Source organism: Capra hircus, chromosome 26 (genome assembly GCF_001704415.2).
Source record: "Capra hircus breed San Clemente chromosome 26, ASM170441v1, whole genome shotgun sequence".
NCBI classification, from domain to species: Eukaryota; Metazoa; Chordata; class Mammalia; order Artiodactyla; family Bovidae; genus Capra; species Capra hircus.
The window spans coordinates 7,453,743-7,467,854 of record NC_030833.1 but is presented as its reverse complement, the minus strand read 5'-3'; the positions used below and the strand labels follow the sequence as shown (position 1 = coordinate 7,467,854).

Sequence of the window (14,112 nt, the reverse complement as noted above, 5' to 3'; positions counted from 1 at the left end):
GAGAATATGTCTGAGAGATGAGAAGGCTCGGCTACCCTGTGCTGGGCAGCCTGGGCCACACAAAGAGGGTCTGGTGGTGGCAGAGCTGGCTGGTGTCCAGCCATAGTCCTGGCCCCACGTCCCCCCCATGAGAACACGGATCGATTCCTTTAAACTGAATGGCAGGAAAGCACAGCAAGAATAACTTCGTTAATCACGTTCTCCGTGTCCCTTACCATGCCAGGTTGAAACCCTGTTAAACAAGGACCTCAGAGCCCTCCAAGCAGCCAGGAGCCCACTCCCCCTATCCCTTATTGGATGGAGTTTATTAGACAGTCCACACCCACATCCCCACCTGGGATTTCCCTGGGGGTGCAGTGCTCCCAGTGGAGGGGGCATGGGTTTGATCCCTGGTGAGGAAACTAAGATCCCACATGCCACAGTCAAATAAAATAAACAGTAGTAATAATAATAAAATAATAAGAACAAGAAAATCCAAAGCCCAAGTCCCTACAGACCACACTCCTTGTACGATCATGGATATACACGCCTGGCAGTGGGGGTCACGGCAGACAGAGCTGGGAATGGAACGCCACAGAGATGAATTGACAGAAGTGTCCAGAGACCCGGTTCTGTGAAAGGCCCGTGTGGCTCAGCCTCTCCCAGGCTTGGCAGCACCACCCTCTGCCCCGCTGCGTGGGCAGCAGCTGGAATGCCGCCAGGCCACAGCTCACCCAGATGCCGGCCTCCATGGACAGAAGGGCCCAGTCCATACCCGAGAGGTCAGAGTGGGCCTTTCTCAGGGACAGAGAGCTCAGGATAAGGCCGGTCTCTGAGCCGAATGCCCCACGGCCAGACAGACTCCCACCCCGGGCCTGGGAAGTGGCCCAGGACAATGATAATGACCAGAGTAGGCCTGGCTGATGGGGCCCCTTGGGTGAGGAAGAAGAGTGAACCAAAGGGAGCTGGGACTCTCAACCCAGGTGCAAGCGGCCAGCCCCCCAAAAAGTCTCAAAGCGAAGCCGTTCAGTCGTGTCCGACTCTTTGCGACCCCACAGACTGTAGCCTACCAGGCCCCTCCGTCCATGGGATTTTCCAGGCAAGAGCACTGGAGTGGGGTGCCCTTTCCTTCTCCATTTTCCTTCTGCCAGCCCCAAACACCTACCAAATACAAAACAAAGCCTGTTGATTTCACTGATCTGGGACTGTGTCAGGGGTTGGAATGGCCTGCCAGCACCTTGAAAGTGCACAGCTCTGTCCCGAGAGCTTGATTTGGAAGTGACTGCTGGGGAGAAGGGCTCTGGACGAACCCCCTTCCAGCTGAACTGAGGCTTGGATTTCCTGATCATGGAGGTAGAGGTCGACCAGCAAGGGAAGCCTAGAGATGCCCCAGGGAGCCCCAGGCAGCAGCCAGGACCTCAACAGCCTTCCCAGGGCTACAAACACTGACACACACACACACACAACCACCCTCACGCTGGTTTGCACAGTGACCTCTCCCTCGGCCGCAGTGTGACGGTCATTCTGGAGTCAGAGCGCTGTGCTCAGTGCCCCCCGCTGGGGCGCAGGCTCTTCAGGGACGCGTTTCAAGTGCTGCAGGCTCCCCATGTGTCCTTATCACACTGTGGTGACTGTCTTTCTATTTACTAACTGGGTGGGCGGTGGTGGGAATGCCTCAGAAGCCCAGGCTGGGCTGCACCCACGTGTGAGCGCCCAACACCTGACCCCAGGCCTGGAACACCGCGGGGGCTGGAGCAGTGCTGAGGGATCCAGCCCGGAGCTCTGGCCCTGCCCTGCTCAGCCAGGGCTCTGGGCTCAGGAACCCTCCCTGGACCACAGCCCAGAGAGGCCTGCTCCCTTCACACATCTCCCGGGGTTAGGATGTAGGGTCCTAACAATGAGAGAGCTAGGGGTCAGCATCCCACTGCTTGCTCTTTGCAGGGCCAGCTAGCTCCCAGGCTCAGTCCCCACACCCAGTCCCCGAATGTCGACATGCAGGGGGCTGGCTGAGCTCACCCTTCCTGGTCCAGCTCTGCTTTGAGGTTGGGGAGTGAGTGTGATCAGCTGGCTTGGTGGGAGGGTGTCTTTGGGGGGTCTCATGGCACCCCTCTCCAGGCTGATGGTTTTTGGGTCATCACTCTCAGAAGCAGTGAATCATTTGGACCCCACTCCCCAGCACAGATCTTCCTGTGCAGAGGGACCTTCAAACAAAGGCAGGGATATGGGAGGAGTCACCAGGTGTGAGAGGGCCGGACAAGAACAAACCTCCATTCAGATCCAATGGGACTTCTGACCCAGGGGGCCCGGCACGCACGCCTATGGTGCTGGAAACCACTGCTACGACATTAGCAGGAGTGAAGCAAAAGTGACCAGTTCCTGTTGACCTAACACCGTGACACCACCAGCCTCTCCCACAGTCCCCGTGTAAACGGGCCCCAGACACCCCCTCTCCTGTCCTGGAGGGTCTCTGGGCAGTGTCCCCAGGAACTAGGTGGGGATTACAGATGCACACAGATCGAGCTGTATCTAGAAAAATGCCTGGACAGAAACCAAAAGGAGCCAGAAAAATTGGGCTGGGGCTGTGCTTCCCACAGTGGAGTCGGCAGCCCCTGCAGCCCAGGTGCGTGGCTGTGTTCAGGGGGACAAACCCGTGAAGATGGCTGCGGAGCTGCTGTTTACGCAACGCGTCCGGCTGCACCAGCTTAGGGAGGGCTCGTGCGACAGCAAATCCTTGGCTGCGGTCAACGCCATGTGACACAGGGGAGGGGGCATCGCTGGGTGATAGCCACTGCCAGAAGGTTCCACAGCCTGTGCCCCAGTCAAGCAAGTCAGCGTGTAAACAGCAGCAGATCCAGCAGGTACCGCCGCTCACATGGGTCTGACATGTAGCCCCAGTAATCCCACATCACAGGAGCTATGGGCTGCTCCGGGGGCCTGTCCTCATCTGGCTACTCTCCGCTGTCCAGTCCACAGGAGCCAGTTATTTATACCAACAAAGCCAACCAAGATGAAGTGGGTAGTTCACAGACAGAGAAAAGCAAATACAAATTAAAATATGTACTCAAGGATGTGCCATACAACACGGGGAATATAGCCAATACTTTGTAATAACTGCAAATGGAAAGTCACTTGGAAAAACACACAAAAGATGAAAAAGATTAAAATACCCAAAGCACATAAAACCAAGCACTCAGAAACAAACAAGACACCCACTGCAAGCGTTTGGATCACCAGTCCGGACAGAGAGAGGAAAGAGGCCTCCTCCCGGCACCCCTGCCCCGCCAGATCAGAAGCAAACAGGCGATTTAGGCGATGACCAGAATGGAGATTTATTCAAGCTGGTTGTGCCGCAAATGACCAAGGCAGCAGGATCTGGATTGAAAGATCGCAGTCTCCAGTTTCAGCTCAGGGCGGTGGGGCTGCCCCCGTGAGCTTCAGGTTTCCGGACCCGAGGTCTGCGGTGCGTCCCTGAAACCTCAGTGTTATCCTCCCCGGGGGCAGAGTGACCGCCCAGAGTAGGACTGGAGGCTCCAACAGATCCATCTGCTATTGCCTTTCAGAAACCTGCCCCACAAAATGTCTCGTATCCAGGCTCAATGCTCCCGGGGCAAGCCGAGCGTCTACCCCCACCCCACTCCCCGTCCCTGACACACTGCTTTTGGGGGAGGGCTATGATGACACACTCAACATGCAAGAAGGAATGAGAGGAAACACTGCTACGGGACAGATCATCTGACGGAGAAATTTATTTCCTGGCAGACTTCCGACTGCAGGCTTCTTGGCACTGGCTTGCTGCCATGCAAATGAAACAAAAATCAATATCCCTAGGTCTGCAAAACCGTGTGTTAACAATCACACTGCAAACAACTTAAATAAGATCCCTTGCCCCGTCCCCAAATAACAGCGACTGTTTTTGTTAGAAGGCAGTGCAAAATAAACAGAAATGAAAAGAAGAAGAAAAGAAGGCAATTTAACAGGTCCTCCTTCAGCAAAACCTTCCCAGGACTTCAGCGTGCAGATAATCTTTCTGTGATTATGACCAAACCCTCCCGTTGCTTAGCAACACATAATTAAGGAATATGTTTTCAGATCCGCTTTGCAAGCCCAGCCATTATCAGATGAAATTACTGAAGCAACAAATGTCATCGCCATGCAAATTAGTTGGTTGCAAAGAAAGAATGTTTGACGGTGAGGGGGAAGACACAGGCCCTGGAAAACATTATCTGACTTTTCTCCTGCCACATACCGATTTTAAAAAGTCAAATTAAAAAAAAAAAAAAAAAAAAAGTCAAATAAATTTTATATAAGACTGAAAAAGGAAATCTATACATGAAACAAAACTAGAATATATATAGAGAGAGACAACAGAGAAATTCAACCTAGTGCTTCTCTGTAAATAAGAAAGAAACGTGTGAAGGTCAACTTATAAAGCAACAGCCCCACTTCAGTCTGCGAGTAGTTTAACCATCACCAGCTTCACCAACGTAACAGATAAACCTAACACTTATCTAAGGGCTATCACATCAGGCTACCGGGCCCCATCCACAGCTACTTAAGAGATATTTTCAAAAAGGTCCCTCTTATTTTTACCACAATTCTCATCCCACTATATCCACCCTATAATGCTAACAATTCATTAAAATAAAAAAGTCATTGAAAAAAGGAGCAGTTTTCTAAACTATGTTGAGGGGAATGGGGAAAGAAAGGAAGAAAGTTGATTTACAGCTTAAATGGTCAGTAAGGGTTCTAGGGTCGAAATGACAATTCTGAAGCACGGCTCTGCCGAGGGTGTCCACCTGGAAATCTATCCAGGTGCCCGGGGACACACATGCACTCAATTCCACTTGGCTCATGGTTTGAAGAGAACAAGCTAGGACCATTCTCTCTTTCCTCTGCACAGAAACACATTCTTCCCTACAAGCAAGCAGAATCCCCAACTGTGTTTTCCAACATGCGAGACTGAGTCTGTTTCTGAAACAGGGAGTTCTAAGGGATTTCAACATCTTTGTTTAACACACACGTCTGGAAGCACACCCGTTTTTAGCTCGGCAGTGATTAACCCTACCTCTGATACTGTGTCGACTGTTCAGAGGGGCGTTTCCACACGGGAAAGCACTTCTGATGGCAAGTGAACGCTGCCCACTGTACAGGGAGGCACTGGACAAATACCCAGCATTCTCCAAAGCCACTGAATATGAGCTGGAGAAAACGCCACTGCCCGTGAGCTGAGGGCTTCATCCTGTCCTGAATGATTTTTCTCCCCATAAACAGTTGTGCTTCCTCCCCATAAAGGGAAATCCACAAATCGGCTGGAGCTCAACTGGAGAAAAACGAAGGTAGTACCATTCTTAGTGGGTCAGCCTGAACCACACACACCAGTGTCACCCAGGAGAACCCTCCTGTGTGTTGGCCAGCTGGCTGGGGTGCCCTGTTTGGAGAAAGGGGTGTATAGGTGGGTCTGAGTCAGGGGTGGGTTGGTCTCTCCAGGTTTGGCTGGAGAGTGACAGCAACAGGAACCTGAGGGGCCCACTGTGCGTTGCTCAGACCTCGGCCCCCGCCATCCGTCCCCTCAATGTCCCCCGCGAGGAAAAGGCAGAGAGGGGCACATTACTTGGTTCTGGGGCCAGCATGGTGGAGACGATGATGGGGGCCCCTGTCCGCCGGGCCACCTTCTGGTAGGGCGAGTGAGGCGTGTGGAGGCTCTGGCTGGCTGGCGGCAGGGCGGGGGGCTCCAGGGGTGCGCCGGGCTTCCGCAGGAGCTGGGGGCTGCCGTGGGGGCTGGGCACAGGGGAGACCGCTGCGCCACGCTCCCGCTTCAGCAGTTCCATGGGCACTGTGTACGCCGTTGAGTAGGCAGTCCTGGGGCCCGGGTGAGTCAAGGGCACGCCGGGTTGCAGCGGGTACGCGGGGCTCGGGCGCGCGGTCAGGGCGCAAGGGGTCGGGGAGCTGTACCCGGAGTTGGATGGGAAGTGGGTGGCTTGGGTGCCCACCCCGGGGGCTGAGTAGGTGGCAGCGGTCTCCAGGAGGTGCTGGGACGGCGCGCTGGAGGGGCGGCGGTGAGCGGGGTCTACAGCCCGAGGGGATGCCGCCTGCAGGGGCCCCGCCTGGGCCTGGGGCTGCAGGGCTGCAGCGCCCAGGCCGGTCGAGTCGCCTGGGAGCTCACTGCGGTGGCTGAAGCTGCTGGAGCGCGTGCGGGGCAGGGGTGCCCCCCGGCCCTGCCTGCGCAGCTGCATCTCTGTCCGGCACCCGCTGGCCAGGCGGCTCAGCACTCGGGCCTGGCCCAGGTTGGGCGCCACGCACTTGATGTCCGCATCCTCCATGGTGGCCAGGACAGCCGGGGAGTCGAAGCCTTGCTGAAGCAGGGCCACGAGCGTGGCCTCCGCCACGCCTTCCGCCCGCAGGAGGGCCAGGAACTCTGGCATCACACTCCTCTTGCTGCCCCCGGGCCCCTGGAAGGTGGACGGGTCGGCCTCACACCTCTCGTAAGCCATCCTGGGGTGGACGCCTTCCCGGGCCGGCCCATAGCCTGGGGGTAGGGCGCCGGGGGCAGTCCCCACGCCGATCCTGGAGGCAGCTGGCGCTCCCGGGTCCACAACCAGGCACGTGGGGGCCGCCTGCCTGGAGGTGGTGGAATCCACCGGCCTCTCGCCCGCATCGTTGTAGACCTGGCCGGTGGGGTAGGCGGGCGCCTCTGCTCCGTACCTGCTCTCGGCCAGCTCCCCGACGTACCGTGCGGGTGAGGGGGCCCTGCTGTGTGATCGCTGCCCCTGGGGGATCATTTTACCTCCAGGGTCCCGGTACAGGTGACCGGTGTCCTGCAGGGCAGGGGCCCGGCCTGCCACTGGCTCCCACGTCATCCTGCCGCCTGGCGCTCCGTAACCGGGCAGCGGCTGGCCAGCTCCCGGGTGGCGATGGTGCGGAGGCTCCCCGGGTGCCCGGGCGGCTCCGGCCGGGTCACTGTAGTAATCCCCCGGCAGCAGGGCCCCGCGGGACGACATCACCGCCTGTCTGCTGTCGTAAAAGGCAAAGTCGGGGACGGAGCTCTTCCTGCCAGCCGCTGTGCTGTAGAAGGCCTCCCGGTAGAGGCAGGGCTCAGCTGCTCCAGGCATGGCGACATCCCGCAGCCCAGGGTACCAAGGGCCCTCTCCGCCTCCATCCGTCAGAGAGCTTCTCCTCCCGGGAGCCTCGGCGACCTCCCAGGGGCCCTCGTACCACCCGGCTGCATCCCAGCTCTGAGATCGACCAATATTTATATGCCTGCTGGGAACCGGCATTGGAAAAGGAAAAAAAAAAAAAGACTGCGGCCAGAGGCAGAAGAGGAAGGCTTTCTTTATAAATCTTCAATTACATGCATCCGAACCAGACCTGGCTGTATTCTAACCCTTCTGAGACGGCAGGAAGGACCAACTGGGGGTTTTCGATTTCAAAGTATGGCCTGAATTATTAATTCTCCGAAACCTTAGTAGACGAAACACTCACGGTAACTTTGCCTCACTCTCCAACGGTAGCACCAGAGGTCTTTTCTTTACGGCTCAGTCCCAGAAAGGAGGCTGCAGCCAGCCAGCCGGGCACCCCTGCCCCCCCTGGCTGGAGTGCTCACATGGACCTCCGCTCTCTCAGCGAACGGATTAGGAGCTAAATAAAACCCCTAAAGCTTTTGTTCCATGTGACATCTCATTGGACTGATGCAACCGGCTGCGGGCTCCATCCAGGCCTCCCGACCTGCGACTGGGCATTCTTTTCACACTGAAGCCCTGGCTTATCTCCCCCGTCCTCACCAGGGCACTTTTCGGATGAGCCCACCTCCCCCTCCTGAAGGTGCATCCCCCACCCCTGAGATCAGGATCGCCTAAAAGTGACAGGAGGAAAATAGAAAAAGATTGCTTTAATGTCGATGCAATCTTAATCCACCCTGATGAAATGTTAATCCATTGCACACGGCTAAGAACAAATTAAATGTGAACAGGCAGGCAGGATAAGAAAGAAAAAGCCTCACGCATAGTCCTAGAGCAGGAGGTGCCCGAGAGATGGGCCAGGTCTGCCGCCCGACACTTTGCCAATATTGAAATCTGGCTCCTGGACGACTGGTTACAAATCAAACGAGTTATTAACATGCTGAAGCCCAAACGGATTCTTTCCCCGTATTATCACACCATACAGACCCTTTCATACCGCCTGGAAAAACCACGGCAACAGAAATACACCCCATGTGTGTAGCCTAGAATTGAGCATTTTAAGAGGGCAACAGAGGTCAGCAACTAAACCCCAATGTTATGAAGCAGAGCCGGGAGGGAGGAGGCTGCATCTGAGGCATGTTTGCCTTTAAATCTGTTTGCAAGGGACGCATTAATTTTAGCAGGCTTGGCCTGGCGCAGATCTTGTGGACCATCTCCCATATTCCCATGGATTAAGATTTTATGGAGCCCACCAGGGACGTTAGGTGCAGTAATGCAGAGGACGGCAGTTATCTGCACGCAGGAAAGCCCCACAGAGGAGCGTTAGAACATTTCCTCAAACGTACAGACAGGGCCCTGGGAAGCGCCACCACAGATGGGACCGGGGTCCTCCAACTGTAGGCTCCAAGACAGAATTCACAGGGAAACCGGAAGCTGGGAATCCCATGCTTACAAGGGCTGTGTATAGTCAGAACATTTAAAAATGAGACAATATACATATTTGCAGCCATTAAACTTCAGAATGTTTCGTCTTCACCCACATGTCCCTTAACCAAAGAGTCCATCAGAATCTCTAAAGAGAATTACCAGTTAAAAAAAAAAATTTTTTTTTTAATGAGAAATACTGAAAACTTAAGAGTGAGAAGGAAAGAGAGTGCAAATCCCTGTGCAGAACCTGGAGGGACAGGGAAACACAGGGGCAGCGCCCCCTCGTCCTGATCAGTACGTATTAAACTTTGGGACAAGCTCTGTTGAAACCAATATGACTCCCCAAAGAGGGCTTGGTCCTCCAAAGCCAAAGTTCTGGGAAAAGCCTGACTGACTACAGAGGAACTGAGCCAAAAGCACTGCCTGGGGGCACAGCCCCGGGACCCCAGGCTGTGACTTAAACACCACTTCTGACCCCAAAATGCCAAGAAGGCCTCAAGTTAACTGGGAAAAAGCCCTGGCAGATGGCAAAGCGACTCTGGCCCTCCCCCAATCCCCTCCACCGCCTAGGATGCGTGACAGTGAGGGGAAAAAAGTGAAAAGGCCACACTGCAAAGCGCTGGGTTTCCATCTACGAGAGCAGCCTGCTGGCGCCAATTTCTCTAATTTCTCTTCTGGCACACTCACTGTCATGGGCTCAAAGGCCTGGGCAGGGGAGACAGAGACAACGGGCCCGGCCACACACAAGACAGTATTTGCACCACATCTCGGCAACAGCCTGAGGATGTGCTCACTTCGAAGAGACATCAAAAAGGACAGGAAAACACTGGAGCCCCAAACTAAACAGAAACAGCACTACCTGGTTGCAGCACGTCATTTCCCAGCTCTGCTGGGCAGGCGAGCCCGATTTCCGCAGGCCTCCTCTTTGGAACTTCCTCCCCTCCAGAAAGGAGAGGGCAAGGAAAGATGGGGCGGTCTCATGGTAAGAAGGACCCCAAGGAGACGGGACTATGCGCAAATTGGCCTGCTGTATTAAACAGGACACATCCTCACCCCGAAAAGGACACTAACCTGATGACCCTGGGCAGCCCCAGCCCACCCAAACCTGTCACCCCCTCCTCCCAATCTGGGCTCTTTTGGCCAAGAGGGGCCTTTGTGGCCTCCCGGCGGGGGTTCGGCCCATCACCACTGCCGCCCCTGCCACCTCCACCCTTCCCTCGCTGGTCAGAGGACACTGGCTGGCTGGGAAGGGGTGCAATGGCCCTGCCTGACCTTTCAGGGTCACCAGAAACAGGGCATCTTTGACAGCCTGTTTTTCTTCCAGGATCCTTGTTACAGGGGCCTCAACATGTGTTCAATGTCCATACCGGGCCTTGCTCTGGGTGTTTCGCTCATCCCCAAGGTGTGGGGATGGAGAAGTTGGGTACCAAGATGCACAGAAGCCAGGTCAAGAATTCCCTGTGTCGACCTGGGGAAACTAACAGCCCTGCTAAAACGGCAAGAGGGGAACCTCTTTAACAAACTAATACTGTTATTTTCTTAAGGTTTCCCCAAACCCCAAATATAACATACATCACTTGAGTCAGCCACTTGAGTATCAGACAGTAATTCCTAAACAGATGACTGCTCCAGCTCCTTGAAACAAGGTGCAGTGGGCCCCTGTCAGAGCCAGGACCCCAGCCCAGCTAACGGACCACACCCATCAGTACTGTGCCATCTCAGCGTTTGCTTTCCCTTCCTTCCTGTCATAAAGAAAAACTTAACATGCATGTGGTGTTGATGCTGCAAAACTCCACTTGGGGTGCAGACGCTCCCTTCAGAGACACACAGGTGAGCTTTGGAAGTCGTGCCAAATCTTTTTGCAGTGGGGTAGCTGGCGGTAACTCACCCAGCTTACAAATAATTAGCTGGTCTTCGGCTGAGTCCTCTACTTCAGCAGGTCGACCTAGGACCACACGTGCTCCACGGCCCTGGTTTATTAGGTGCAAAGCTGTAATGCCAGGAGCAGGTCAGCAGTGGGCAGGAGAGCTTCAGGGAGGTGTCACGCTAGGCCCCAGAGTGAGGAGGCCCAGATTTGCTTCCATCAATTTCTGACCTATTCTGCTTGGAAGCCACCCAAACGCACGCAGCCTCAGCTCTGCAGCCTGTCAAATATTATGACAGATGTTTTCCTGTGTTAGGTAAAAACACCTGTAACTGGACTTGGACTTTTCTGAACACCCTGGCAGATTAAAAAAAAAAAAACAACTCACTGCAGTCTTTAGAAAAGGGAGGATTTTTCTGGGAAAAAAAAAAAAAAATCTCATGTTAACTAAATAAAGTGAGATGGGACCAATTTCTGAAAGATTACTGAGTCTTGCAGACTTCATTTGTAATCCTGCAAAGAAAACTGCATGAAGGAAAAAGCCATCTTCTGAGAAGTGAGAAGAAACAGGCAAGCCAAATCCTCCCGCAAACAAAACAAACCAAGATAAAGCTGACCCTGTAGCATCATCTGAATGGGGACCTCAACGTTATACACGACATCCCCCCAAAGCCAAGTCTTCAGTTCCCTGCGCTACGTAAGGCATCAGCTGAAACCTGCAGAGACCTGAAAATTGAGATGATTTAGGCAGTGCCAGAAGAGCAGGGGAAAGAAGAGGCAGACAAGCAGAGGGGCAACCGACGATGCCCGCCACGGAGCCGTCCTCGGGTATATCGCCTACAAGCGCTTTATGCTCTCACCAACACAGTGACTTGGGAAACTGCTTGAAAAGAATGGGAAATAGCCGTACCGCTCTGGGTCTAGTCCTCACTTTCTTTTTTCTTAAATTTGTTTCTTTATCTATTTGGCTGTGTCAGTCTTAGTTGCATTATGCGGGATCTTTCGCTGTGGCATCCCCACAATGAAAGGGACTAAGTTAAGTGTCCCTCGACATGTGGGGTCTTACTTGGTTCCCTGACCAGGGATCAAACCACATCCCATACATTGCAAGGTGGATTCTTAACTACTGGGCCACCAGTGAAGTCCCTTCATGCCTTAAAAAAAAAAAAAAAAATCAGGTATATGATGGACTTTGTGAATCTAAAGACTGGATTTGCATGAAGGTCGCTGGGTTGAGCAGTCCCCTGACAGCTGTGCTGTTTCTGCCGAACTGGCGTCAAGGGATGCTCACTCCTTTCTCAGGAGGTCACTCCTTTCTCAGGAGGAGACTCTGAAGCATCAGTCACTTTGGCTGGCCTTCCTCCCTGTGCTGGGGCTTTCCATCTCCTGGGACTTCCCTGGTGGCTCAGATGGTCAAGAACCCAACTGCAATGCCAGAGACCCAGGTTTCCATTCCTGGGTAGGGAGGATTTCCCTGGAGGAGGGAATGGCAACCCATTCCCGTATTCTTGTCTGGGAAATCCCATAGACAGAGGAGTCTGGCGGGCTACAGTCCATGGGGTTGCAAAGAGTTGGACACAACTGAGTGACTTTCCCCCCCATCTCCTGGTTCTCCAGTCCTTGGGGCCAGGAGCCCAAGGCAGCTCTGAAAGCCAAGGAGGAAATCAGAAATCCCTGGAGATGCTTCCCTGTGCTTGCTGTTGGCCAGAAAGAGGCCACAGCATTGCCCTTGCCCCCTTGCCTCCCATGGGCACTGCAGGGGTTAGCGGGTCACTCATTTCCGGCAGCGACGGCCAAAAATAGGCCCGTGACGTCCCACTTCCTACTTTTAAATGTGTACAGGCTGTGTTGGGTTGTTGCTTGTTTCTGTCAAGTGTTTGAGAGTATGTTTAAAAACAGCTTTCTGTCTTTAAAAAAGTTTTTCTTTTTTTTTACAGTCTCCATAGTATCCCCTACCAAAGCAACCTACTTGGCTAATCTAAATCAGAGAGGGGGAAATAAAGCCCACGTACACTGGAAAAACAGCAAACAGGGTCTGGCAGGGCTCTAAGACTACCTTCATCAAAGTGACAAAGTACAGAGACAAAATGAGCAGAACAGACCAGACATCTTGGTCATCCCACGATGGACACAGCCCCAGAGGTCCCTGGATGCAGGCTCCGGGCTCCTGCACCCCAACCTGGAGTGGGAGGCTTTCAGTCATCAGCACAACTCTCCAGAGAAAACCCAGGACCCAAGGTGGAGCCTTGCAACCAAATCAGCTGCCCGCTGAACAGTCCCAGGTCGCCCGGAACTTACGATTTAGCCATTTAAATGAGAACCGAGGCTTGGGCATGGCTCCTGATGATTTCTTGACTAGATAATGATACAGCTTAATGACAGCCAAGTTATGAAAGTTACACTTGACTCCCACAGGTTGTGGGATTAAAAAATCTCTTTTATGGCATGTTTTGGCTGTGCTGGTGAAGCAGGAAGTATGAGCTGGGACCGCACCTCGGATGCAGGGCCTGCGAAAAGCACGGGACAGAATCTACTCGGAAAGACCTGGCTGGATCCCTGACATGCCTGACACAAGGTCAGTAGGTGCTCAGAGAACTCTGCCTCCTTCCTCTCCATAAAATCTTGCAGTAACAGCTCTTCCTGCAAAATCACAGTGTCTCAGGACACTGAATCCCCCACACATCTCGACGCTGCGACCCTCTCCCCGACATACTCCCGTGTTACATCTCCTCATCGGTTTTATCAGGAATAGGTTCACGCCACCTTGGTTGATCATCCCCAAATCCTCTCCACCTGCCTGGCTCCAGCTCAAATAACCCACCTCCAAGAAGCATCCTCAATCCCCCACTGTCACGTGTCCCTAGTCCAAAGAAACCTGCCAGCTCTCGAGGTGAAAACACCCTACCCACGATCACATCCGTCTGCAACCCCCTGGAAACTTGAGACATCCCCTGGTTTCCTCGTCAAGGTGACGGTGCCCTCTCCCTCCTGACACGCCCCTCCTTCATCACGTGCTTGCTGGCTGGACACACACGTAAAAACGAACCCAAAGAACGGGACTCTGCACGAGAAAAAAAGACTTTGTGGCAACAGTCTTTGCTCTCCAAGCCCAGGTCTAGGCTAAAGCAAGCACAGTCCCTCACTTGCAAGGACCCAGGCACAGTGGGCATTGAGTGAAGATGGCAGAGGAAGACGACTGCTTGCAGTATCAGAGCCTGCCAGCAGAGATCCAGCTGTCCTGGCTGCCCTCACACGGGCCCTGGCTGTAAGGTAAGGGCCATAGAGAACCATAAAGAACCTTCTGCAGGCAAGAAAGGACCGACTGCCAACACTCGTGTTTCACTCGTTCCAAGGTACGAACAGGAAGGCGGCACCCTCTAGGCATGCTGTTGTCGTTTAATCACTAACTCACATCCAACTCTTTTGCGACCCTAGCCCGTCAGGCTCCTCTGTCCATGGGATGCTCCAGGAAACAATACCCGAGTGGGCAGCCATCTCCCCCTCCAGGGGATCTTCCTGACCCAGGGATCGAACCTGCCTCTCCTGCTTGACAGGAGGATTCTTTACCACCGAGTCTCCAGGGAAGCCCCCTCCAGGCACATACAGCTCTCCAACCAGAACCCAGGAGGCAGGTTGGTGGATATTCCAGCCCTTCTGATGCCCGCG

At 54.0% G+C, this 14,112-nt stretch overlaps 1 protein-coding gene across 4 annotated transcripts in view; it reads right to left on the bottom strand.

Moving 5' to 3' along the window:
• The window catches only part of CTBP2 (C-terminal binding protein 2), a 167,854-nt gene that overhangs the window by 28,099 nt on the left and 125,643 nt on the right, over positions 1–14,112 (bottom strand). Inside the window, exon 1 of one of the 4 annotated variants that reach the window (XM_018041155.1) lies at positions 5,591–7,268. The exons of the other annotated variants lie outside the window; for them this stretch is intronic. Coding sequence (XP_017896644.1) covers positions 5,591–7,253 — 1,663 coding nt within the window. The 5' untranslated portion in view covers positions 7,254–7,268. Of the gene's footprint in view, positions 1–5,590; positions 7,269–14,112 lie in introns of those variants that run through there. 4 annotated transcript variants of the gene reach the window in all.